Source organism: Curcuma longa, chromosome 1 (assembly GCF_044706935.1).
Source record: "Curcuma longa cultivar G26 ecotype Majalengka, Jawa Barat chromosome 1, ITB_CL_G26_1.1, whole genome shotgun sequence".
In the NCBI taxonomy this organism is placed as follows: domain Eukaryota; kingdom Viridiplantae; phylum Streptophyta; class Magnoliopsida; order Zingiberales; family Zingiberaceae; genus Curcuma; species Curcuma longa.
This window is the reverse complement of record NC_133861.1, coordinates 12,402,138-12,430,101: the sequence shown is the minus strand read 5'-3', so window position 1 is coordinate 12,430,101 and position 27,964 is coordinate 12,402,138. Positions and strand designations below refer to the sequence as shown.

At 38.5% G+C, this 27,964-nt stretch overlaps 3 protein-coding genes and 1 pseudogene across 4 annotated transcripts; 1 reads left to right on the top strand and 3 right to left on the bottom strand.

Annotated features, from left to right (window-relative positions):
• Positions 1-1,542: 1,542 nt before the first annotated feature.
• On the bottom strand, positions 1,543-2,091 carry LOC141838767 (nodulin-related protein 1-like). The gene has a single exon (XM_074726342.1). It carries the CDS (start codon positions 2,021-2,023, stop codon positions 1,607-1,609), a length of 417 nt encoding a protein of 138 aa, XP_074582443.1. The 5' UTR covers positions 2,024-2,091; the 3' UTR covers positions 1,543-1,606.
• Positions 2,092-3,282: 1,191 nt separating this feature from the next.
• On the bottom strand, positions 3,283-7,974 carry LOC141838756 (uncharacterized). 2 transcript variants are annotated; one of them, XR_012602665.1, is made up of 6 exons: positions 7,366-7,974; positions 6,915-7,053; positions 6,066-6,127; positions 4,556-4,694; positions 4,103-4,291; positions 3,283-3,549 (listed from the first exon to the last, which is right to left on the bottom strand). XR_012602665.1 is itself a non-coding variant. In XM_074726324.1 (5 exons), the coding sequence occupies exons 1-5, from the start codon at positions 7,971-7,973 to the stop codon at positions 4,154-4,156; spliced, it is 1,086 nt and encodes a 361-aa protein (XP_074582425.1). In that variant the 5' UTR covers position 7,974; the 3' UTR covers positions 3,283-4,153. The 2 variants fall into 2 exon arrangements, 1 of the variants encoding a protein (XP_074582425.1); XM_074726324.1 differs by having other exon boundaries at positions 3,283-4,291.
• A 5,270-nt stretch (positions 7,975-13,244) lies between these two features.
• On the top strand, positions 13,245-18,852 carry LOC141838746 (protein IMPAIRED IN BABA-INDUCED STERILITY 1-like). Its single transcript, XM_074726313.1, has 9 exons — positions 13,245-13,713; positions 14,115-14,399; positions 14,510-14,827; positions 15,258-15,485; positions 16,517-16,614; positions 17,049-17,151; positions 17,249-17,776; positions 17,863-17,992; positions 18,369-18,852. The coding sequence occupies exons 1-9, from the start codon at positions 13,345-13,347 to the stop codon at positions 18,392-18,394; spliced, it is 2,085 nt and encodes a 694-aa protein (XP_074582414.1). The 5' UTR covers positions 13,245-13,344; the 3' UTR covers positions 18,395-18,852.
• Positions 18,853-19,514: 662 nt separating this feature from the next.
• LOC141824370 (uncharacterized) lies at positions 19,515-23,408 on the bottom strand (annotated as a pseudogene).
• Positions 23,409-27,964: the final 4,556 nt, after the last annotated feature.

Genomic DNA, 27,964 nt, shown 5'->3' with positions numbered 1-27,964 from the left:
AAATCGTAAGGGCAAACACATGAATACGTGGGAGTTATATTGAATTAAACTCTTGAATCAAAATTGTCTTTGCAACCAAATATTATTCATACTGGTATAGGCAATTGAAGGATTCCAAAGAGCTGGTAGTAAAACATATAGAGTAATAAAACGGTTCAAGTCCACCTGATGAAGTTGTGATAGGGATTACGGACTGCAAGGGATTTGCATGTCGCAAAGCTGATACAGACTGATTCAAAGCAAGGAAGGTAAAACCAAAGAAATGAAAGGGCGGAGAACTAGAAAAGATGTAAGCCACCACTCTATGTCATTGGATAGGACATAAATATTCAAATACACAGACCCCTCCTACTGAAGAAATATCGCTGAGATCATTCACATTATTACACGATACGGAATCCAAAACAAGAGTAAGACCACAACTTCCTCAACATGGAATAATCCACGGAAAGTTGCCTTACGGATAAAAATGGTACCTTCGTAATCCCCACTCATCTAACTCAACTGAAGAAATCACCATAATCTTTAACATTAAAATGCGGACATAGACATTCCATAATCAAAGAAAAAATAACAAGACCCCTCCCCAAAATCGATAAAGGATCATCAATCAACGACGAAATCCGATGCGGAAGATATCACCTTTAAGCGAATCTGAGCAACTGGAGAAGAAGAGGATGTGGTCGTCGGGAGGCTCCCACCACGAGACAAGGAAGACCCTTTGCGACAAGTTGAGGGCGGGGCAAGATCCTTTTAAAGCAGCGGGTTTGTTCATGGATGGAGGAGGAGGAGCAGCAGAGCAGAAACTGATAATGACGTGAACGGAGGGCTGCGCCATGAATGAAACCGTCCGATTCGGCCGTCGAAAAATAATCGGTGCGGAGCGGTGACAGTTCGAAGCCCCGACTCTTCCGATGGGGAGCATATAATTAAGGAAGAAGATAAACTGAATCAGGTATCAGTGCCGTTGACGACCCAATACGTGGGGCCCAAGAACAAATGGGTCCCATAAGATTTTTTTTTTTCAAGTCTTCCTGAATTTCTGTCCAAACCATTTGAAAGGTATTTTTATTTTTTTATGTGAATAAAAACAAAATGTCGAATTGAATGCAATTTGTAAAAATATATCTAGTATATGTATCATCACTAGATGTTTATTTTAATTATTTTTTCTTTTCAGTCCTCGGATTATTAATCCGTGAAACACGGAGAATAACTTTCCTTCCTCTCTTTTCGCCCAAATCGGATCATTAAGGTATATGCATCTTTCTATTGTTATTTTTAAGCTCTATTATTATGTTGAAGGGGGTGAAAGGATAAGTTTAAAAAGGCGAAGAAAAAAAATTGTGTTGACTTGGGCCGTTTCAAGTCGGAGATTAGATTATAGGCTTGAGCATGAAGGATCTATGGAATTGTGGCATCGTCGTTTCACTTCGACCTAATCAGCTTCTCAGTTCTACTTGCGATCTTCAATCCAGGGGTTTACCCAATCCATAGATTATGTCTTTTCAAGTAAATACCGAGAAATGCATGAATCCGCGCTTCGGAGAATCATTGAAATCTATATATTTCTCAATAATCAATAAAATTTATAAAACAACCAAACTCAATGCTTCTTCAAGAAACCTTGGGCCATCTTCAAGTAGTCCTCGAGGCCGCCTCCGGCGTGATGTCCCTCGCCGCTGCCGCCGAGGTTAGGCGAAGCAGAATCCGCGGCCGCGGCCGTAGAAGAGTGGGCGGCGGCGGCGGTGGCAGTGGCGGTGGCGGAATGGGACGAGTGATAGTGGTGGAGATAATCCTCCGCCTTCCCCACGTACTTCCCGAACCGCTTCTCCTCGAGATTGGCGTAGTGAGAGGCGGCGCCGATCAGGTCTGCGGCGGCGGAAGCGACCTCGGCCCGGTCGATCTTGTCGGCCTCGTGGCCGAGGGCGGACTTGGCGGCGCCGGCCACCACTTTGGCGCTGGAGAGGAGTTGGGTGGGTTTGGGATGAGGCCTGTGGCTCTGAGAACGATCCGAATCCATGGGCAGAGATTTTGTAGCAGAGAAATTGAGGAGACGAGGATGGCTCTCCAAAGGGAAACGGGATGGCGTTTAAATATCGTCTTCATCCTTACTTTGTGGGGAAGTCGTTGGCCAAAGGAAACTTCCCACGCTGCAGCATCTTTTCTCAGCGTGAGGAGCGCGTCTAATAATTATTTCATTTACACGGTTCATGGGGAGAAAAAAACAGATCTGGACACGGTTGGAGTGAATGGTGGGTCTACAGATGAACCGGTGACTGTTTTCTGTGCGAATTAATTGGTGTATTTATGTCATCCTAATCTTAAGCTTTCTGTCAAATCTCTCTCTATCTCTATTCACATGTGTGGCCATATTCCAGAAGTTGCAAGTGTGGTAATGTGTCGACATGATGACCACCGAATGAGATGTAGAACTACTACGTTATATAAATAAATGGGATTCCATGGATTGAGAACCCAGAGTATCTACAAGTTCATGCGTGCGTGATGAAGAGGTGATTGATCCCAGAGGAGTGCTGCCTGAGAACACAGAACCATGTGGCAACATGCCTTGTTGATTCGTCTGTGTTCTCAGGTCACCCCTTTGGGCCACATCGTTCTCAGTTCATCAATACGGAATCTTCAATTTATGTGTGCATCATAAGCTACGAAAGGATGCTTCTGTTTCAACTACTTTTATTTTATGTTTAGACGCATGATCATCTAGAATGAGCTAAATTACTCTGTATGTGTTTTCTGGTTCATGCAGGAATGTGGCTTCGTCCATTGCTACCTCGGTTCTTTTGAAGGGGCAATGAAGCTGTAAGCATGGCTTTAACAAACGATCAAACACCACGTAATTTCCAGCGTGGTTTCCACAAAGGATCAAATACTCTAGATTTAACTCCAAAGTCAGATTTGCAAAATTTGTCAAGAAGATGTATATGCAAAAGTCAGATTTGCAAAACTTTAATTACGTGTGAATTATTAGACTAAATCTTGCTCATTATTGTTTACGATAACTATTTTTCTTTGACAACAGACTTAAAGTTGCAAGACTGCTCTTAAAAGGATGTCCATCCTAAAATGAATTTTAAAAATTGATGATAAGATTCTTTATTGTATCTCAGAGAAGAATTCTTCTCCAGTCAAAATAATTTAGCACATCACCTCCGGAAACTGAAAGCAAGCAAATTCAATTTATATAATGCCTTCAAAGATATAAACCAACAAATGGTTAATTCTAGCCGTTTGCAATTTCCAGAATATACATCTTGATGATACCTTGAGCACAAGGAGTTGCTACAAATCATCTGATGTTAAAGAATATGGCTTTGCTGTGCTACACAGGAAGGAAACATTAAATCCTAGATCCTTAATGTTAGCCTCTGGGGTCTGGTGAACTGCAACAGATGCCATGAATGTGCCATCGGCAGAGGGCACTTGCCCTGTGAAGGCTCACATGTGACATGCCAACACATGTTAGTGCAAAAAGAGGATGCAGATCACAGGCAATCCAAAGAATAAATATTGTGAAAAGTCGGATCTCTGACAAATTTTAGTCATTCAGACAGTAAGATCTGACTGATAATCAAGTTTGCACATTTAAGTCAAAAACACGCCAACCACATACGTGCTCCAAATATAGCATCTCTGCTAAACTTTTTCTTTGCCAGATTTAAGTATAAGCTTTACAACAATATTCTCAGGTTAAGTGGAGCACATGGTGACCTTTTCTTACTGTAGAGGAACTTCTCCAATTTTGATATACTTAGTGACTCGAGTAAAAAAGAATTGTAGTGTAGCTTTAATATCTCTAGGTACTGTAATATTATTCTTTTTTCTGCTGATGATTTGAAATATGACATTAAATAATACAAAAACGAGGGATTTACATTAACCTCAATTAGAAGACAACCTTGATCCTATAGCATTATTCTTTTTCTGCCAATAATTTCAAATATGACAAATAATAAAAGAGAGGATGTGCCTTAACCTTACTTAAGACAAAAAAAAAAAAAAAAGAGAGAGAGGGCTTAACCGAATACATAGCATACATGTTTCTGGTATCAAGAATCATACGACTGTAGGAGTACATTACCTGGATATTTATCCAGCTCAAGCTACTCTGCCACCTAAGAGATGACAGTTTTTATAGTTTGCCAAGGACACCTTCCATCTTCCTTTTTGCATACTCATCAACAATCCCAATCATACTTTCTCTATGGCGCAAGTAAAATTCTGCTTGTAGAATCTGACTTTCTTCAGATGTTAGATCCCCATGGTGACCCTGCAGACATAAGATTCAGGATCATCTGATCTTGCCAACAATTGTGTTAATTGAACTATGCTTTAGTTGCCATCAGATGAAATAATTTAATAGATAGTTGATGTTGACATTGATTATGTTATTAAATGTAGCATACAATAAAAAGTAAAAAGCAGATGCATGTTTTTATATTGAAGATCCAAACATTTGTGCGGGTGTGGCAGGCGTATTAATAAATTCCCAGATAAAAAAAAAACTTAAAACATGTGAATATCAACAACTTGCCAGATGAGAGATTCTATCACAGACAGCATGGTGCATCAGGATGCCAGCAGCAACTGAAACATTGAAAGAATCTACCATCCCTTTCATTGGAATGCAGCAGTGCAAGTCAGATAATCTCAAAGCCTCCTCTGTTATACCCCTGTAACCAGGGATGTAAATCCATGAGACTATAATCATAAAATGTCAAAAGTATAGCAAATACCTGCACCACCAAAATTGCGGACACAAGAACTAGAAGATTTGCCCCAAAAAACAGGGTGCTTGTCTTAGGGGGAAAAAACAGGGTCGACATGAAGCAATAATTGCATAATTTACATATGCACTAATATGAGGAAAATAAAATTTAATGCACGCTCAAGTTTAACTCTAGCACATAACTCTCTGTCACCCACTACAGAGAATTTTGGCTAATTATTGAATAATTATACAATAATCCTTAATAGTCCCAATCTATCTAAGGCAATGAACAAATTCATAATATGGCATTCATCATCTTGCTCCTCTTCCATCTTTCCTCCCATTTTGCATCTTCATCTCAATGAAATCCAGCCATCTTCTTCCTCTTCTCTCCATGAACCCATCTTCTTATTCCTCTCTTTTTCACACCCATCTTCATCCTGCCCTTATTCTCCCTCTTCCAACATGAATTTCTCCTAAGTTAAGGAAAGATTTTTCACTACCGCTGAGGTTCAGCATGGTGATCTAGGTATCTGTTAGAACGTGCATATTCAAATCATGATGAGGACAATTATTGAATTACACGCTTCTCCTTCCCTCCTTGTCATCCCCATTGACAGCTGAATGGAGAAAATCAAGTGCTAAACTTGAATGGGGAAGAAAACAAGGATGGAGCAAGAGAAAGAGAAGAAGAGAGTTGAGGGTAGAGCAAGAGAAGAAGAGATCTGAGGGGATCAAAGGAAGAAAGTGAGTAAGATGAGGGTAGAGCAAGAGAAGAGACCTAAGGATATCAAAGGAAGAGAGTAAGTCATCAGCTAGTGAGAGTACAGAGAGAGAAGAAAGGAAGAATCAATCTAGCTTAAACAGTTCGCAATTTTTCCATTCTCTTTGATATACACATGAGCACTGATATCTTTTTGAAAGGGCCGTGAAATGGTTTGATATTTCAAGTGGTTAATAACAAAGCACACAGCTGTCGAGATCATCCTCAGGTGGGCAAAGTGGCACAAAAAATCTCAAAGGGGCAAAGTGAGAATCTGCATCTCTCATGTGGGTGATTTGTCATTTTCCCTTTATATTACATTTGGTATACATTGATTTGAGTTTTGATATGATGAAGTAATGTCTTTCTTTAAGAATCACAAAATAGAAAACTGCCAGATCATGATGCATATTGACAATTATCCTGAGAACGGAGGAACAACAACAACAACAAAAATGCAAGAATTTTGACTTCCAAGAAATGGTTGACCAAAGCAACGAACTAAGATGATTTGTCCTTAACCAAAATAAAACAAAAAGCAGGAACTGTCATTTATGTAAATGTACTCACATGTGTTCATTTCCCACCACTATTGCAATTGGATGTGACCAATCCATCTCATATATAGAAACCTATCACAATGGATCAACTTAGTAGACATTTGGTAAAAAAAATTGAAAAAACATTAAACTACATAATATGCAGTTTAGTCATGAAGTATTAAATTTATTATGAACATTCTTTTAGCTAGAATGGTCATTAGCACCAGTAAGACTTTTGGCTATATCTATTGTTAAAAATCAAACTAGAACTAATTTTAATGTCAACTAAGCAGTATATTTCTTTCAAACTAGATTTGACCCAAAAAAATCCTATTCCGAATACATTGGATATTGAGAGCAAAACAAGTTCCTTATGACTTTTGGCTATCTCTAATGTTAAAAATCAAACTAGAACTAATTTTAATGTCAACTGAGCAGTATATTTCTTTCAAACTAGATTTGACAAAAAAAAATCCTATTCAGAATACATTGGATATTGAGAGCAAAACAAGTTCCTTATGAACCAAGACTATAATCGTTTAACAGGCGAGCGAAATAAGGAAAGGAGTTCATAAAAGTCCCTAGAGACTAGAATGCGGAGTCGGACATGGATTATTGATAGGTGTCTGAGTGTCAAAGGTGGCAAACAAAACACACTGCATTTGCCGTTAACACCTAAGCATACAAAAGCCTTGCCTCTTTAAGCAAATTAAAACTCCTTATCAACTATCAGAGATTGATCCCAATTATTTATTGTTTTTCCTCTTCAATATGGTGCGTGGTAACGATCAAAATCATATGATGATGGAATTCTTCTGATGTAAGATACAAGAAATTACTTAAAAGTGTGCAATATCAAAAGACAAGAAGATTTTACTGAATCAATCCCTAAATGAGTTGCCACAATTTGGTAACCACGTTTTCTTAGTGCTCCGAAGCAATCTAGAGGTGAATTCCAGAGCTCAATGTCCAGCCACTTCTCTGCGCCCATGCTAACATGACGATTATCACGATACCTGGTCAGCCATAAAATAAAAAGGAGCTAAGAATCAACACTGGTAGAGGAGAAAATATACTACAAGAGGCAGATATTATCAGGGGAAGGCTCATCACTAGAAAGGTACTTTCAGTCTTTAGTTTCACATTCAATAACTAAAGTGTGGGCGACATTTGGGTAAATTTTTGTTTTTTTTAACGAACACCAACTCCATGCCAACACGAGAATGCTACAACTCGGGATTATATGGACGTAGAAGATTGCCGACATAATCATAATTCATTAGCTTAGTAGAACTAAAACGATCTTTTCACCTCAGAGATGGTTGCACCTTTTGCTACTGCCCTGCGAAATCACATGAACCGACTGGATTCCAAGTGCGTCGGCCGACCGGAATGCCGCAGATACGTTTCCGAAATCCGTGAGCCCTTCGACCACTAGGCACAATGAATAGCTACGGTTCTCGACCGTCCTCTGGATTCGATTCTTTCTGGCATCCAGCATGTACGGGTCCAGCGCTTCTATCACCTCCCGGCTCCCAAGCGCCATGCTGCCTGACCTGAAGACGTCTCGGTAGGGGAACCAACGGCGCCATGCGCCGTCGCCCTCGGATTCGGACCTGCGTTCCATCTTCATCATCCGTTCGATGCGGTCCTTTCTACGCGCCAACAAGTCCTCCACGGTGTCGTCTGAGGTGTCAAAGGGGTCTTCGACGTGCGCAGCCGCGGAAGACCGGGACGAGAAAGGTTTGAGGGAGTAGGAGTTCGATAAACAAAATGATAACCCTAGAGAGCGTAAGGGAGAGAAAGAGAAGGAAGTGGCGGCGGCTAAGGAAGAAGCCGATCGGTTGGAGGGGAAGAATCGCTTGGACAGGGAGAGGCTGAAGTGGGAAGCAGAGGAGAGAGCGGAGCCAGCCATTAGGGTTCTTGTGGAGTTCATTTGAAACAGGGATCGGTGAGCGAGAGGCAGGATGACCGCAGTGGGGAAGAAGAAGAAGGAGGAGATGCGCGGAAGAAGCAGCCGGGGTTTCAGATTACGTTGGACCGCAATGCGATCGAACCGGTTCGCTACGCCGCAAATTTGGCTCTGTTTACTTGGAAAGAACAGAGATGCGACGGAGGGGAAGAGGATGACATCAGCTAGGCTTTGTTCACTGACCCCTGTTTACTTAGATGGAAAATCTCTGTTAAAGCGAAAAAAAAGATGCAATTAAAATCTAATAATATCATATTTATTTTAGGGAGAAAAATAAAAAAAGATTTTTTAAATTAATATGAATACATAAAGATCGGCCAAATAGTGGCTCCAATTAGTGGCTCACCGTATTTTTAGTTAAAATTGATCATAATTTGTTACGTCACCTCACCTTTTTCCTCTAAAACTAATTGGAGCGAGGATGCCGTAATATAACGTGGAGGCGCCGAGGAATTTAATCGCAGTGTTTGCGAATAAATTAGAATGGATTACGATCGCCGCTCCTCCATCTCGCCGCCGCCGACTCCGAAAGTGAAGCACCACCACCGCCATTCCCTCGCCTCGTGCTTTTGCTTTCGATTGGCCTCCTGCGACGCTGGAGAGCGGGTAGAATCCCCCCGTCATTCACGGGCATTATTCCATCCCAAGTTGCATTTCTGCTTCGGCGGGGGAAAGCACCGGCGGCGCCTCTCGTCCGAGTTCAGGTACGATGCCCTCAGCTATGCTCTCAATTTCGACGACGGTTCCGACGATGATTCCCCCACCGGCGAAGAACTCCTCCGGCTCCGCAGCAAAGCGTCCAGGCCCTAGGCATTGTCGCCGCGCGACGGCCTTGAGGGGTTTGATGACCAATCCAGGATTCATGGAAATGTGGAGGTGGATGTGCCCCTCCGCTTCTCCTAATCCATGTATTTTCCTGTCTCATTTTTATCACGATAACTTTGAATTAATGTTCATAGTGCGGAGCGTATGGATGTGCCTTCTACTCTTCCCCATTTCTACCTGTTTCCATCAGAAACTACATTAGCTTGTAAATGAAGATTTATATATATAAAAGAAAATTTGACGCATTTTGCATGTTCTCATTTGAGGTTGATTTTTTTCTTCTTCTCAAAGTGGGAAAATTATTATGTGCCGTATTCCCAAGTAAGTTTTTTCTAAGAACAAGATTCATTTGCATGAATAGGGAAAAACCATTTTCTAGGTATAAATTAACTTCTACCACTCACATATAATAGGTCAAACACATATTCATGTGCTTTTGTTTACTTCTCAAAAATGTTCGCACTAGCAAGTAGCGTATGCGATGGACTAGCATGCATTAAATTTCTTTATTTCATATTTGTTATGATTATGTTATAGCTCTGGCAGCCACAAGTATCACAACACAGGATTGAGAAGAAATTTGATGTTTGTACTCTAGACCCGTTTCTTTCTCACATCCTTATATGCATTTCATATCCCATTTACAAATGTCATATGAGCATCGATTGCTGAATTATTCTTGGATTCCCTGTTGTGGGCTAACAACTCATGATCACACATTGTCTGTGTTGGAACCATATAACATAATCATTGCGTATTAGGATTAGAAGATTAACTATCAGTAAAACTTATGCCATGAAGATAAAACAATTCAACATAATAATAAAATAGAATCCAGAGGCAAGTTGAAGGTCACCTTTGTAAAATAGAAATTTGGCCCTTTGTTCAGGTTGGTCCGAATCTTCTACCCAAGGACACAGCTAATTTTATTTCTACTATTGGCGCGTGGGTATAGAAGTATTTCATAGACTCTTTCAATCTTGATCAACCTATATATATACACTAGAGTTGTCTCAACTCTGCTTGATTAAGACTTTGAATGATTATGCTTTTATACCTCTTCTCTGTCACAAGATCCATCTACCTTCTTTTTTACCTCTTTGCCACATGATGGTAGTTTTAACTTTTTGATTCTCATAATTTTAACTTTTTAAGTGAGTATCTACCAAGTCTTCATTGCATAATCTTTTTTTCAAGGGGAAATTTATTGTAAGTTTGCTTATTCAGCAAGCAATACCAGATGTAGAGATCTCCTACCAATTCCAATACTGTAATAACAACATGAAGGAAAACATCGCCATGATGCTGCATGTGCTAGAAATAGCAGCCAAGCAACTGTGTATCTGCATCCGACAATGTAGCATTTAATCATGTATCTCTTGTGTCTGCAAACTGAAGAAACTACAACCAAAGGGTAGGAATACGAATCACCCAATTCACAAGAATACTCTCTACATGAGTTTTGGCAAGAAGCTCATGCAGGAAGTGATATGGTTAAGAGATTCTAATGCAATTTCATGCAATTTAGCAGTTAGTTCTTTGTTGCGTGAACATTTCTTTTGGAAAAAAAAATGAGAGAGTGAGTCGTGGTTCAGCACGTTGTTGTTAATCTTTGTGTGAACTATTTAACTTCTTGTCTATATCCAAACTTGATGGTTGTTCATTTATGTATTCTTCTCCACCCTACTGAGGGATTTACATTCACTATTCTCACATTAGTAGAATGCAAACTGATTGATGGCTTGCTTTGTCAAGAGCTGTTACTAGAAGCTATGGTGAGTATATAGCATCTCTGTAACTATTTGTTAAAGCCAATTGCATTATAATCTTGAATTAATTATATAATTTAATTTTGGGGAACAGTCTGGCTTCAGAAAGAAATGTCACTATCTGCTGATACATTTGACATGATTTTGATTCATTCTACATATTTCTTCTGATGTCAACATTGTAGGATGCACTTCCCAGACCTCAGATGAATATGCATTGACAAATTACTCTGGTAAAATTCTTGGCATGTACGAGCTTTTCATGTTTGACAGACAGAAATGTAATATCTTCATGTGATTCGAATCATTTAATAAGGTTTCTGTGGTCATAATTTTTTTATTTATTTCTTTGTATGATCTACCTATACAGGTAAAACAAAACACCAATTCCTTCAATTAGGCGACAAGTTTAAAGTCCTCATGAATCATGTAGAGGTCAATTCTACACTATGCATGCTGACAAGCTGTCTACCACGATAAAAATGATTCATTAGGTATTTGCACATTGCTTTAGTTTAAAATTTTTGGAGAACTATGATGCTATCTATCCTCAGAATTTAGCATGAACAATTATAATTCTGTACCAAATGGGGTAGCAAAGTGCCACCCTACCAGCATTTTGTGACTTAGGAAAAGGCTAGAAGGCAAATAAAGGAAAAATAGGAATGATAGTATTACATGTGATGAAAGGGGCCAAACCCTGTCGATTGGTATTTCTCCTTGTTTCTTAATCGTGCAGGTGAATGTGAGACTCTGCTTTCAAACTATGCCGACAAAAGCTGAAGAGTGAGATGCGTTTCACATGAAAAAATGTTCTTGTCTTCCTCGAATGAAGTGTCCGCATTAATAGAAAAAAATTGGTAATAAGGACTGGTTGCTTCAATGATGGGTGCTCGTGAGCAGGCAAAGTTGAGCTTCAGATAGGATTATACTTACTGTTTTCTGGTCTCTGCTTTGCTGCTTGTGTACTTGTCGGCGACATAGAAAACAAGTGCAAGAGATACATGCCTTGTATCTGTTGTATGCTTGGATACACTCGATGGCTAACTTTCTGCAAAGAACTAAAGTTGCTACATGTGAGAAGTCTAATCCAGTGGGCTTTATTTATTTATTTATTTATTTTTACATTTAACAACAATTTTTCCAGTTTCTTCATTTTACTGTCCAGATAAGTACAATGAAGCTGAACTTGGCTACTACATCTGACTCGATAGGAATCTATCCCGTTGTCACGAGCAATTCATATGAAACGTCCTAAAGAAAACCGTGTGCTGGATGGAACATTTACAAAATTGGACGGATGTTGAAGATGCAAGTACGAAAGTTACGAATTGTTATTTTTGTACCTCGAATGTAATTTCATCCAACGCTTACAGAGTTCGCATCACCAAGCTTTGGCCCAAGTTATGATCACAATGAAGTTGTTGCCAAACTCACGGGTTAATCTTAAAGATGAGCAGATGGATTCTCATGGATCACAAGTTTTTTTAACTCCCAAAATGTAATATGTCTTGTATGAGATTTGAACTCTCATTGTCTAGAGAGTCCATCTCACTATAACTCCGGGAGCGATTATTATGCAATGGTTGAACTACTAGATGCAGACTAATTTCTAAGATTTCAAGTGCCATCTCTTTCAAGAAAAAGAGTATGAATATGATCTCTTTTACTCATCTATGTCGTGCCAACTTTGACAGGCTTGTTTACACTGTCAACTATTAAAACATCAATGTAATTACCATCAACTGTTAAAAAAATATCTATTATGAATTTGGGTTAGGGATAACAGTTCCACCATATCGACATTGGTTCAGGTAGATTTGAATTCGTTTCATAATTAAACGCAAAAATAAAAAAATAACTGTCAAAAATACTGAAAAGCGACATCATCATGATTACAACCACCTAAAGTCTTGTTTTTGATAGGTATATCAGATCATTTAAATCAGTCACGTAAACGTGACTCTAAAGTCAATCTAGCTATCAAATTAGTAGATATATTTGCACAGTGGTTGTGGCGCTCCACCCACCAAAAGCAGACAGCTTGTTGTTTGATTTGCCCCGAATATAGCAAATTTATCTCCCGCACCCAGTGGGCACTGCGATGGTGCCATCGTCTTCCTCTTCCTCTTCCTCTTCCTCTTCCTCTCGGCCATTCAATAATTCCAAGATCCATGCTCCGTTTCCTCCCAACTTTGACTCATGCCCTGCCTACATTCCTTCCTGTTCACACTATTTCGTCAACGCATGTTTGAAAACAGGGGGAGGGATTCGCATGTCGCCAATCGGACAGATACAGCAACAAAGGGAACATTTTTAGGCCAGAAGAAGCCAAGAGATTTGACTGAGGCGAGACGGGGGCGGGTTGATGCTCAATGCACACTTAAGGCTGCGTTTCATCCTCTTCATTCGTTCCTTGGTCGATTTCGGGAGGTGTCTCTTGGTCTTGGTCTTCCACTACGAGGTCCCCTACGAATCGCCCCATCCACCGCTAATCTCGCCAGAAAGGGGGAACCCTAAAGATTACAGCCCAAAGGTTCTTTTTTTCCTATTTCAGGGGTGCTTTCATCGCTGCCGGATCTACGGGCCACCCGATTTTGCCTCATTTACTAGCTTTGGTTGCCTCTTCCTACCCTTAATTTTCACGTCCGTGGGCTCCTTCACCTTCCCCAGTTTTCCTCGAGTCCGGGCAATTTTTTTTATCTCCGGCGAGCTTGCTAATGCTGTAGGATCGAGCGGCCATGGGCTGTGCTGTGTCGAAGAATGCGGTCTCGGCTACGCCGGTAGTTGATTCCTCCGGCATTCTAAGGAACCACCAAAAGCGGTTGGGGCTGATCTCAGCGCCCTCTGGGCGGCACCGAACTGGAGAGGAAACAAAAAACGGTCAGCTGGAGAGGGAGGACGAAAATGGTCGCCTTGAATCGGGGGGAAAAGGGAAGGTGAACGAGGATAATACTAGCTTGCAGAGCCTACGGTTGGGGAATCTTCACAAATACATCGAAGGGGAGCAGGTCGCTGCAGGATGGCCCTCTTGGCTCAGTGCTGTAGCAGGGGAAGCTATTCAAGGTTGGGTGCCTCTTAAAGCTGATTCCTTTGAGAAATTGGAGAAGGTAATGCAGCGATTATGACGAGTTATCCTTCTACATATCATTTTTCGCAACTCAATCTACAATTCAAGATACCCCATCTTTGGCTCGAGTAGTCAGCTTGTATGACGTACACAATTCCATTAAGAATAAAATGCACTAGACTTGACCATGCAATATTTTTCTGTTATTCTCAACAGATGCGTGATTGCAGCTCTTTTCAATCTGTTTCTATTTTTGTTGCTTTGATCTGTAGGACTAAGCTGTTTCCTAAATTTTGCTAGATAAGTTTTTCACCTAAATTGGATCAACTTAATGATTTAATTTCAAAATTATTGGTTCGGACTCAAGTTTACCTGGCTCCTTTGTTGCTTCTGAACTAATTATAATTTGATCTCATTCTAACTGATCTTTTGCATGAATAGATTGGACAAGGAACTTACAGCAGTGTGTTCAGAGCCCGTGATCTTGACACTGGAAAGATGGTTGCCTTGAAGAAGGTGCGCTTTGACAATTTTGAGCCAGAGAGTGTTAGGTTTATGGCCAGGGAGATAAAGATACTGCGCACGCTTGACCACCCAAATATTATGAAGTTGGAAGGTCTGATTGCTTCTCGATTATCATGCAGCCTTTATCTTGTATTTGAATACATGGAGCACGATCTAGCTGGACTTTCTACCTCTTCTGATATTGTACTCTCTGAATCACAGGTATGATTATATTCTTTGAATACTAAATAGGAAGTGTCTCCTTAAACTTTCTAGTGGTAGCATGCTTAAATATGTAACTTTGTGTCTGCCTTTCTGTCCATGATCTGCAGGTGAAGTGTTACTTGTATCAGTTGCTATCTGCACTTGAACATTGTCACTCGCGGGGTGTTATACACAGGGACATAAAAGGAGCAAATCTTTTGGTTAATAATGATGGAATTCTGAAAATGGCTGATTTTGGTCTTGCAAATTTCTGTCGTCCTGGACATAAGTATCCGCTAACTAGCCGTGTTGTGACTCTCTGGTATAGACCTCCTGAACTACTGTTGGGTTCAACTAACTATGAAGCTACTGTAGATTTGTGGAGTGTTGGTTGTGTGTTTGCAGAAATGTTTGTGGGAAGACCTATTTTGCAAGGCAGAACTGAGGTAATAACCTCTAAAACTCAAGCTTTTCAGTCAAACCTTGTGTGTTATTAGTGTCTCTATGACTTTGTAGCTATTTCTTGTTGGATCTCCAAAACAAGCAAAAAAGAAATGGATCACCTAAACTGAGAGAACAATTACCAAAGTCCATAATGGCGTAACTATTTGGGTTGGATTTATGATATTTTCTAGTGTCATTGACCTTTAGAAAAACAATAATAGTCAAACAATTTTCCACTGTTTTAGTTTAGGCCTCCTCTATATCTTCTCTTAGTACTTGCATACTTGGTAACTGTTGATGGTGTAATTTTTATCATCCAATTGAAATTTCTTTGTGAGAAGTACTTTTTCATTAATGGTGCTGGACTAGAAAATGTTGTTGTGTCAGATTTTTTTTTCTACTTCAGGATGGAAGATTAACTTTGTTTATCAGGTTGAACAATTACATAAAATATTTCGGCTATGTGGTTCGCCTCCAGAAGAATTTTGGAAGAAGTCAAAGTTGCCGCATGCTACAATTTTCAAACCACATCGTCCCTATGTAAATAGCCTCTATGGAACATTCCGAGATTTACCAAGAACAGCCATTAGCTTGTTAGAGACTTTTCTGTCTGTTGAACCTTATAAGCGTGGCAGTGCCACAAGTGCCCTTGCATCAGAGGTGAGCATACTTCCGGTACTTTTATTTGTCTTATGATACTGAGACATTATTCCTCCCATCACTTTCTTTTAGCTCCTCCGAATGATTGTTTTGCTTTTATTCTTGAAGGGTTATTTTTCTAAACATGCTATTATTTTACCATTCTTGCTTTTTCATTATAAACCTTAACAATGGTGCCAATAAAGAAAAAGAATCATATCATTGTTGATCTTCATAAACATCTTTTTTCCTTATTCGTGCCATTATTTAGGTTTAACAAAAACCAAAAACAGAATCTAAAATATCATGCAGATGATTGGAACTTAAAATCTTTATTAGAATTGTCTATTGCGTTATGGAATAGAAAAGGCATACAGTGAGAATTGTAGGAAACCACCTGCTGACCTGCATAAGCCATCAACTACTAGGTAGACAAGATGTGGTTGTTGATTTTAAATTAAGCATCACAAATAAACATTAACTCATAAGTTAATTTCTATTCTAAAGCAATCAAATCGTTTGGCAATTCCAAAAATCTTGCATACAGCTTTTGGAAGATACCTAAGCTGGCACTTTACTGCGTGTTGTTGCACTATCAGAGACAAAAAGGCATGGCAATTTTGTGAAAACTGCCCATTCTGACCCAAAATGCCAAAAGACAATTGAGTATCCAAGCATGCTCAAGAGAGCCTCGCTTATGTAGGACTAAAGGGAGGAGTTTCTTCCTTTCGGCACTTCTTTTTTACTCCTTAAGCATGCCTTGGTCTCAGCATCACCAGGCGAGGGACTAGCCCTGATGTCATGTGACAACCAAAAATGCCAATGTCATTAAGTGGGGATCCCTTTGATACTTAGCATGCCCAAGAGGTCTCACTTAACAATGTGGGACCGTAAGGGGAGAAGCTTTCTTCCTTCTCATTCCCTTCCTTTCACTCACACAAATTTAAGATATTCCTCTTACATTTTCAGTTTTTGTTGGTTAGAATCTGAAAATTGCATTCTGTTATTGACTTTTCCTTACCTTTTACATTTTTCTTCAATATGTTTTTCAGTATTTTAGAACAATGCCTTATGCTTGTGAACCCTCAAGTTTGCCAAAGTACTCACCTACTAAAGAGATGGACATAAAGAATCGAGAAGCATCACAGAGGTAAATTTTATTCATAATGGAGGTCAATAATTCAGTTTCATTAGAAAGGATACCTGAAAAAATATTTTATTATTCTATGTTAGTTTCTGTAAGCTTATGTTTCTGAACTGCTTAGATAAAGGTCATTTACTGCTTCAAACTTTCCAAGCATATGCATTGCAAAGATTGACTCTCTATACAATTTTTGTATAAATACATATAATTGAATTCTTTACTAACAGTTGATTGTAGGAGCATTTAGGCTTCTACGTTCTGGATGTCTCATGGTGGCATCTGCTCAGTTGGCCATAGATTTTTTTTACTTAATTTTTAAATTTTTAAATTTTAGATGAAGCTATTTCTATACATATAGTCAATGTAGGACCTTCTGACATTGTAAATGCAACTCACTTGTTGAAAGTATTTAACAGCTAGCATACTTGTTTGTCTCTTAGGAGAAGAATTGCTGGAAGACAAGAAGCCATCAAAAGACCATTCAAAGTAGATAGAACTTCAGGGCAATCAGGTGGGCTCAGCAAATTAGCAGATAGCAAAAAGGTAATTCACCTTTTTTTGGTGTAAAGGCTTTTGGCAAGTGGAGGACAAGTTATAATGTTTTGTATTGATGAATAATAATAACACCATCTAATATCAGGATACACAGCTAAATGTTGAAGCCACTGAACACAATGAACAAAAAGGTCTCAAAGGAGTAGATGGTGAAACCAGATTGTTTGTAGATCTCCAGCCAATGCCATCAATTAAAAATCCAGATGAAGGTCATCACATGAAGCACAACTCTGAACAGGATATTGCCTTTTCAGGACCATTACGTGTTTCTACTTCCAGTGGTTTTTCATGGGCAAGGAGGCAGAGAGAAGACCATGTATATAACAGATCTCAGAGTAGGCGCAACTCAAGAAGAAATCTATCTGCTGCAAGAGATCTGTCCAGTATTGAAAATGTCAAAAGCAAGTTGGAACCCAAGGGTCCACAAAATGGTGATCTTCATGCTGGTTCCAAACACCATGAGTCACAAGAGTTGGCAAAAATTGCAATGCTGAAAAGATGGGCACAACTAGAACATCCGGGATCATTTGACACTTCAGAATCATTCCCTTCTCAAGACTTCTCTGAAGCCTTGTACGATGGAGATCCATCTTCAATGCGGCATAACTATATGGTATGCAAGCTAGTCTGGCATGATCTGATGTCCCTTGATGTTTAACACTGTCTTGACAACTATCTAACTTTACTGATAAATCTCAGGGCTTCCACAACCAAGACAGAGTTGAGTTTTCAGGACCTTTACTGTCTCAGACTCGCAAGGTTGATGAACTCCTGCAGAAGCATGAACGTCAGATTCGGCAAGCAGTTAGGAGATCATGGTTCCGAAGAGGTATGCCAAGACCTTTTACAAAATATGTTGTCCAAGTCTTTATATAATCTTTATGATAGAAAATCATTTAGCACTAGGCCTAAAGCAAATTAGCCAAATTTTACTTGCTTCTTAATGGAAATCTTTGTTATGTCCCTTGTCAAAGCATTTATTTTACAAAATTGTGTACATTTTAGCAGCTTGATGATCTGTCTACTCATGAATTTAATACACTTAATTAGAAGTCCTATTTCAGCATGAGAACTGAAAACGCCAATATAATTTTCTTTTACATGGTTCAAGTTAAATTTGATAGGGTGGTCTGGTGTAAGGCATGAAACATTTAGTTTAAAAAATTTTTAATTAGTTTTACTGAGGATCTCTTGATATTATTCAGTGGCAGGGAGAAGACCGAGGAAGTAAAAGCTTGTTTCTGTCAGAATGAAAAGAAGCATACAGAAGTACATACAAGTTGGGTGGAAAAATAGTATTTAACCAACAGAATTTCCCGAGGTGAAAGAAACTAATTCAACAATGACATCTGAATTAATTGATTAGCTGCTATAGATGTTTATAATTGTTTCTACAAGCCTACTGCCTCCTGTATATAAATAACATTGTTAAGAGAAGATGCGTTTATAGCGGTATCCAATTCATTCATCTTTTTTCTGGTGCCGATCAAAGCTCTGTTCAAGAAGTTCAAGAGGTGACATCTCAAATAAAAATTCCTTGCAAGTTGTTTTTGTACGCTGCAAAAGCTTTGAATTGGAGCTATTTCATGGGAAATATAAGTGTATAGAGTCATGAATCCCTTGTAAACGTTAATTTGCATGCATTTTCTAACGTGAAAGATACATGTATGCTGAAACCCGATGGTTAAATGAAACATTCTTTTTAACTACAAGAACTATGTTGTGCTGAGGTTTCATTGGAAGTCTAATCCTTCCATGATTATCAATGTGAAGAGAAATGAAAGAAAAACATGATGATCAAGACCAGAGCTTTGTTTGTCCAGCAAATATTTTGTGTCTTGACTCAAATGGCCTTTGATATTAATGAATAAGATGATCATACACTAGATGTAATACTTGTTTTCCTTCTGAGATGACAAGTCTTCGACTAACATTATAGTGCCAATGAAATGTGTAAAAACGCACTTGGTTCTTCTTTTTTTTTTAATCAATGTAAGATTAATTTTGTGAACAAAAAACCTTAAAACTCAATATTGATAAATATTATTTAAAATATTAACCTGTTATTAGAGAAAATAGATACAGTACGATTTTAAAATAACATTGAATACGATGAACAGAAAAAACCGAATATTAACCTGTTTTGCAACCTTTTTTTCTCTCTTTTTTTTTTTCTCTACTACTACATCACTACATTTGTGTCAAATTGACAATTTCTCAGCAGGCTGTAACCCTTTTTTCTGTGTTAACGTTGCAGGTAGCCTTCACAATGAAGACATTGAATTTGCCCTGATCTAATACAAATAGTTATTTGCTCTATAGCATTGTGGCCCTTCAGGGGATCGAACAAATCAATCATCTTCGCGCGTGATAATTGTTGGAATCTGGCCATGATTAACGAAATCTATCTTGTTCAGTCTCAAGCAGCAAAGTACATGCTCCGGCAGCTCATCCTGTTTTTGTGCCTGCATTTTGAAAGATAGTACCGAACACAGACAGGTTTTAGTTTAGCTGAGATGAGAACTTTGTTCAACATGGAACAGATAAAATCTGCACGGCATAGAGAACAAACAGGGATTTCTTTTTTCTTTCTTTTTTGGACGAGGAGAAAAGTTCATTCAGGATTGCTTAATAAAACACGTAAAACGACCAGAAAATGAAGCAAGCCAAATCAGAGAAAGACTCGTTAGCTCCAACCTGGATGGTCAGTCCTAGATCAAGGATTCCATGTTTTAAACGTTCCCGAAACGCTTCAAGACCCTTTCGTGATATGTAGCTAAAGCGATGTATATCAAGATCAATCTCAAGTAATTTGTACCCTGCAAAAATAGGCATGCTATTAGGTACATACAAAGATGCATGTGCTTTAGAGAAATGTTGAATGGTAAATTTGCGAATTGAAGTGAGGCAATCAGGGCCAACATGAAGATTGATGAGCTTTGGAGTTAATGGTGACAGGCAAATGTTTCAACATTTCTCGAAAAGTATGAAAGAGGAACCTTTTATTTACCGAGTAAAAACTGTGTTGAGGGCGCGAGAGCACTGGTTTTTCGTTATACGCTTGTACCAGCTTCCTTTCTGCTGCACTCAGAGGAAGATCCTCAGGATTAACCACCCCAGCCACTATTTTCAATCTCTCCCGGAAAGGAATGCTTGAATCCATCGCAATTCCTTTAACCTTTTCAGTTTCATCATCGATAAACCTCTGCAGAAGGTGAGAATTACAAGGTTGAATCACTCGATATACCGTAGATATCATATCGATATTTACCGTCCATATCGAAAATTTCGGTATACCGAAAATTTCGGTACGGTATAATACCGTACCGAATTTTTCGGTATCGGTATCGGTATGAAATTATTATTTTTCGATATTTCGGTATACCAACATTTTCGGTATAATACCGTACCGAAATTATCAGTATACCAAAATTTTCAGTATTTTCGGTGTAATATACCAAAAATTCGGTATACCGAATTTTCGATATACCGAAATTCCGGTATACCGAATTTTCGGTATGGTAACGGTATAGATTTTTTTATGCCGAAATTTTCGGTACGGTATACGATATCGTATGCAAAATTCGGTATACCGTACCGACCCAGCCCTAATCACTACATACGACTCCAGGTAAATTTATTTTAAGATATGGACAGCATTGTGGACAGTATTACCTGTAACAAATCCTGGAAACTAGAAGACATTTCTGTGTCAAAACATTCAGAAATCTTAAAATACAATACAAGGCTCATTCCTTCCCCATCACTATCACCAAGAAACATTACAGCCGGATAAGTAGGCATCTGCAACAAATTTTCATAACATGTAGAGGAGATATATGATAAAGCGCATATACTTTCAGCAAACGAGCATGCAGCTTCATGATGAACTAACGAAAAAAGTCTTACCTGAATATTGACAATTAGGAGTGAGGGGACTTTTTCATGAGGCTTAACTGCTGGAAGTTCAATATGTTGAGCAATGTGATGCATCTTTCGTGGAGATAAAAACAAGTCTGACACCAATCGGATAATATGGTGCATAGTTTGGTGCAGGAAGCTTCCTCTTATCTCTGCACATTTCAAGGTGCAGCTCAAATTAGTGAAGTAGAAAATTGTTGTTAGCAACTAGGGGTGGGAAAAAATACCGAATTTTCGGTATACCGCAGATACCATACCAATATTTACCGTCGATATCGAAAATTTCGGTATACCGAAAATTTCGGTACGGTATAATACCATACCGAATTTTTCGGTATCGGTATCGGTATGAAATTATTATTTTTTGATATTTCGGTATACCAACATTTTCGGTATAATACCGTACCGAAATTATCAGTATACCAAAATTTTCAGTATTTTCGGTGTAATATACTGAAAATTCGGTATATTCGGTATACCGAATTTACGGTATTTTCGGTATAATTTTCGGTATGGTAACGGTATAGATTTTTTATGTCAAAATTTTCGGTACGGTATACGGTATCGTATGCAAAATTCGGTATACCGTACCGACCCAGCCCTATTAGCAACAAATAGCTACAAAAGTTCTGTAAATGAAATAGAACAGAGCAACTCGTGCCTGAAGTAATTCTGGCCGCGAAGTTTAACGGTAGATGGTTCGAGGAAGGACCAGCATCTAGGCATAGATTTCTCCCTTGGGAAACGTGGAACGACTATCCCTCCTTTTGGGCGACAAAGGAATTTGTTTGATGCACCTAATACATTAAGTAGCCAGATATCAGTTTGCAACATCACTAAGGAGACCCCAAAAAACTTTAAAATAGAAATGTGTTACTCACACAACTCAGTTATCTCTTCTCCATCACAAGACTTTCTCTTATAAGAAAGCCTGATAACTGCTGATCTTTTCTTTTGACATGGTGGACTAGCATTTGGCATCTGTTGAACTTTTTTATTAAAACAAACAGAAGGGACCAAGTTGCAGATGTGCAATGAAGCCTTGTTGACATGAGATTTGTCATCCGTCTCATGTACCTCTTTGGAGCCTTTCAAACCACCATATGATTCATTCAAACCCTTTTTCCTTTTGGTGTAAATGTCTGCTCCCTGAGTTTTATCTCTAGCTTCCTCAACCTTACTAGGAAGCTCGTGAAAGCTTCCGCAAGAATTCACCAATCTTTCAGCTGGAAAACAGTTGATTGTAGGAGCCATTGTCAATGGAGTGCTAAGACAAACATCCTCCTAGGGCTGGGTCGATACGGTATATCGAATTTTGCATACGATACCGTATACCGTACCAAAAATTTCGGCATAAAAAATTCTATACCGTTACCATACCGAAAATTCAGATATACCGGAATTTCGATATACCGAAAATTCGGTATACCGAATTTTTTCGATATATTACACTGAAAATACTGAAAATTTTGGTATACTGATAATTTTGGTACGGTATTATACCGAAAATGTTGGTATACCGAAATATCGAAAAATAATAATTTCATACCGATACCGATACCGAAAAATTCGGTACGGTATTATACCGTATCGAAATTTTTGATATACCGAAATTTTCGATATGGACGGTAAATATCATTTACCGGTATGGTATCTGCGGTATACCGAAAATTCGATATTTTTTTCCACCCCTACATCCTCCAACTTAGACGAGGGCTCCAAACTGCGTGAAGCATTTTCATACTGCAATGGGTGACCAACTGTTGCATTTGCTGATGGAATACAATCTGCAAGCATTAAAATAAATCATCGCTATCTCGAAGATCTGTAGTGTGATCATGATGCATCTCTTAAGAGTACACTAATACTACCTCCATGGACACTTGAGAAATCATCATCAGAATCAGATTCCAAGATACTGACAGAATCAAACCATGCATCTTCCTGGCAGATCACTGTAAACACAGGCGAAGAAGCGAAATCAAAATTGCAGTGTCTTTACCTTTCTGAATGCCGCTAGAAAAAGGGAGAAAAATATACCATTAGCTTCCATCTGAGTGTGATGCCACTGCAACTGAGTGAGATGGACTATCATATTAGAGACCTCAGATTTTCTGTTATTTCGAAGAGGTTTCAACTTGAACAGACTGATTTTCATCACCCCAAATCTGAGCTTTACTGGCATCAGGAATCGAAGCCAAAATCTTTATGTGGGATCTTCTGAACCAGTGGGAGCCCGACCTCTTTCTGGACCTACAATTTGATTTTGATACATAGGGGTGAGAAAAAATATATACAAATTTTTGGTATACCGCAGATACCATACCGATATTTACCGTTCATATCAAAAATTTCGGTATACCAAAAATTTCGGTACGGTAAATACCGTACCGATTTTTCGGTATCGGTATCGGTATGAAATTATTATTTTTCGATATTTCGGTATACCAACATTTTCGGTATAATACCGTACCGAAATTATCAGTATACCAAAATTTTCAGTATTTTCGGTGTATATTTTTCGGTATCCAACTTCTTGAAATTCCGGTACGGTATACGTATCGTATGCATATCAAAAATTTCGGTATACCAAAAATTTCGGTACGGTATAATACCGTACCGAATTTTTGGTATCGGTATCGGTATGAAATTATTATTTTTCGATATTTCGGTATACCAACATTTTCGGTATAATACCGTACCGAAATTATCAGTATACCAAAATTTTCAGTATTTTCGGTGTAATATATCGAAAATTCGGTATATTCGGTATACCGATTTTTCGGTATATGAAATTCCGGTATACCGATTTTCGATATGGTAACGGTATAGATTTTTTTATGTCAAAATTTTTTGTACGGTATACGGTATCGTATGCAAAAATCGATATACCGTACCGACCCAGCCCTATTGATACACACACCCCCATGATATCACCGACGCATAGACGAAGTGATACCAAGTAGGATCCTACAAATATTGTTTCAACAGATCAACTTATTGTGAATTAAGTAGAAATCTAGTGCAGAAGTGTTGAAACAAATCATAAATGTAATTTTGCTATTCCAGTTTCACATCCAAAATAAGGCATACTTTAGCTGAAACATTCAACTTTTGCTATCATTTATTTACTGTCAAATTCCATGATTTGGCTGCTTCATTCATCAAAATCAATTGAACATTAGAGACATTTATCCAACTTCTTGACACTAAGTTTCGCATCCTTTATTGTTCCTCAAACAAATGAACAGAGGAAACGTTAAACACTCCATAAAAATGTTTAAAACTTTCACTCTTAAAAGATGGCCAAAAACACTATAAGATTGTAAATGGCAAACAAAAGTAGCAAGTCATGATAAGACATAAAACTAGATCTACTCAAACATTAATGCCAATAGTATTAATATCTTTAGCAGGAGGCAGCCGAAGTTGGAACATCAGCACAAGAGATATTGCAATAATTCGACCAATCTACAAAAGAAGCCCAAGCAAGAAAAGGAAAGGAAGAAGATTATTCCATTAGAAAAAAACAAAGATTTACTCAGATACTCTAGCTAGTCTATAATCAACTCAATAGCTTCATTAATCCACAAAACCAGATATTTATAGGAAAGAAGAGCATAAAAAAGTATGAGAAAAAGCCAGGAAAGGGCAATCTCCAGCAAAAAATGGGATAAATGCATTTAATTAGATAGACTGCAGAATGAGACTCGACAGACAGAAAGCAAGGCGTTATTAATTAGAAGACCAACCGACGAAGACTATGCATTGGCTAGGTATCTTTTGCCCTTAAAAAAATGGATTTTGACGATCTTTATCTTTGAATTAAAGTTCACGGTTTTATCTTCACAATGATCGAATAGGAAAAAAAAAACTCGAGTAATAAGAAATAAACGGGTATTTAAACAGGGACAATGCATCCTGGTAGCTCTAGGTGTACTGTAGAGGGAAGAGAAGACCTACTAGTTTAGATTTTAAAGCCTTCTATCACCATCATCAGATGAGAGGAAGACGAGCAAGACGACCCAGGAACGCTCAAAGAAACAAATACTAGAGTAAATATTTTACCAGAAAATATCTCTCCTTTCTCACTACAAAAAGAAAATGAGGGGATGAAGGAGGGCGAGTAAGAGGAAGAGAGAAGATCGTCGTAGCGTTCCTTATGTACTTATACTTGGTAACCAAGGTGAGACTGGCAGTGCGGCCTCCCTGATGATTGATCGAGACTGAGAATCGTCAAAGTCGGAAAGCCGTCGCTCTCCTCACGTGAAGGAGTAGATATGGAAAGGCCAAGTCCAAGAAAGAACAAAGATGACGCCGACCGTGAATTCTTCTCCCCTTCTTGGTTGGTGCATCTACCTGTCTACTGTCAGAAATTGACATTGTTCCCGAAAAAGTCCAAGCGAGATTACACAGTATATCATCTGGAGAATTGAAGCACTAAAATAATTAAGAACATGAAACGCTGAATCCAAAAAAACGACCCCCCCCCCCCCCCCTCAAAATAATAGAGGCATCTAAATTTGCATGAAACAAATCCTCAATGGGACAAAATGTTTATGAGAAACCTTTTACTGAGCAGTAGTTATGACTAAATTTGTAGCACTAAACTGTGACACGTATCTATTTTTGAAATTCTTGTAGATCTTAGATAAAGGGATCTTCATATCAAGTTTTATCTTCAATCTACTGTAACTAATAATGATGTTCAGATTCTCTTTAACTTCTTTCAGGGAAATTGATAAAATTATCCTTTTTCTATCAATTGGGAAATTTTCAATAAGTTATGTTTTGGAATCTGAAGTGTCAATTTTGGATTACTACATTTAATTTTGAAGTTAGTTTTGGGCATGTATGCAAAACCCGAAAATCACATGCAATTTAAAAAAAAAAATCATCCAATCCAAGAGCTTCACGAAATAAACGTTAATGATCTTTTTTGGTCTCAGTATCTTCATCTTCTTTTCCTCCTTGATATCGTGGCACCATGACTGATCCTGTCAGTGTCAATTCAGGATTTATTAGATGGCCTCATCTCATCTCTGTTAGTTCCAAAACACATTTTATAATAAAAACATGGTCAAGAGATTTTAATGGAAAGAGCAGAACTTAACACATTTTATAATAAAAACATGGTCAAGAGATCTTAATGGAAAGAGCAGAACTTACTGTCCCGAACTCAAGTAGTTTGCCAGATAAATACATGATCAGGGCAGAGCAGGGCAGATAGGATTGCTTTCTTCTTCTTCTTCTTCCATGGACTATGACTGCTTGCATGCATCTAGTGGTCTTCCGTCGTCGGCTCTCCTTGTCTTGTAGCTCAGCTACCAGTACTTGACTTTCTCAGCAGGTGGACATGGGACCTGCTTGCCTGCGCGCTCCCTCAATTTGTTGTGTTTTTGGCCGATCCACCCTGACCCACCTGTTGCTCTGCCACGGCTTCTTCTCCTCATCTGTTAACTCGTCCCTGTCGCCGGTCCCCGGAAATGACTGATAGTTTCTTGTTCACGATTTGTTGGATCCCATGATGAAGAAGGGCATGCATGCATGAAGTGACTCGACTCGGCGGTACAGTGTAGAACATTGATGTGAACTATTCGGAGCTTCTTTTTGCGTCAGAAAAGGGAACCTGGTCGCCTGATTGGCTTTGTTTACTGCGAGTTCCACGCTGCTTGGTGGAGCAGCATCCTTTTCACCTAAAAACAAGAAGAAAATAGCTTGAATAATTTTTTTTTTGTTTACAGCCCTTAATCATCGTCGTCCTTTCAATTCGTTAAAGTGATCGTATTCAGACGAAAAGGAAGCCTTCCAACAACGCTTATGGAGTGACACCTAAAGAGTTTAATCTACCAAACAGTTTGTTCCCCACCAGATGTGCACTTGTCTAATCCATGCCTGGACTGATGGACAGTAAACTTCATGGTGGTGTTAGGTTCTGAACAACATCAATTAAAATTTATTGTTTTGTTTAACTTTGCAATTAATGTTGAATTAGGACATTATTTGCTATATAGGTGGGAGGATTTTTCATGTGGACTGTGGTCGGGTTCAATGTTTTCTTCATTTAGTTCAAGATGTGCTAGTAGATAGCTGCATATGTATGATTGCAAGGAAATATGCAATTCTCTCCCTTGGAATCACCTATTTTGCAATTATCTAGAACTAAACAAGCAGCCGGTGCGAATAAATAAATAAGATAGTGATTGCTTTCGGCCAATGGTTAGCAAATCCAATCACTAAATAGTGTGTTTGCTAACTCCGATATATTCTAATCATGGCGTCTTCTTTTAAATATCAGACCATATTTAACTTTTTAAATCGATTTAATAAGACAATATTAATACTCAAAAGCCCATTTAATGGGCCGTCATAATTGGGCCTCATAACGAATGCAAAACTGTCATGTGGTGTTTCAGTGCGATTGGGATGGTGAGATAATGCAGTGTGACTTTATGATTATTAGATTGTATAATAAATTTAATGTGGTTCATTCCTTCTCCTCAGGATTCATATTGATGAGAAATTATTATATTTTTATTGTACTTAAGCATATAAATTGTATGATTCAGTAAATTCTATGGACCTTTTATCAAAAAAGAGGGCGAGATACAGAGACTAGGATTGTTGGGCGACTCTAATCACACCATCCCATGCATGTCACCAGACTAAAAATTTAATAACAAAAATGAATTTTTTTTTTAAAAAAAAAGTTAAGATAAGAATCTATAGATATTTTTGGAAGTGACAAGGATAATTTAGTAAATTACGAAAATTATGATTAATTAAAGATTAATAAAATAAGAAAATAAAATTGAAGCGTGATGGGCTGACATGCGCTTGGCTCGGCCCAAATAAGCCTTTTTAAGTTTTTTTAGTCGAG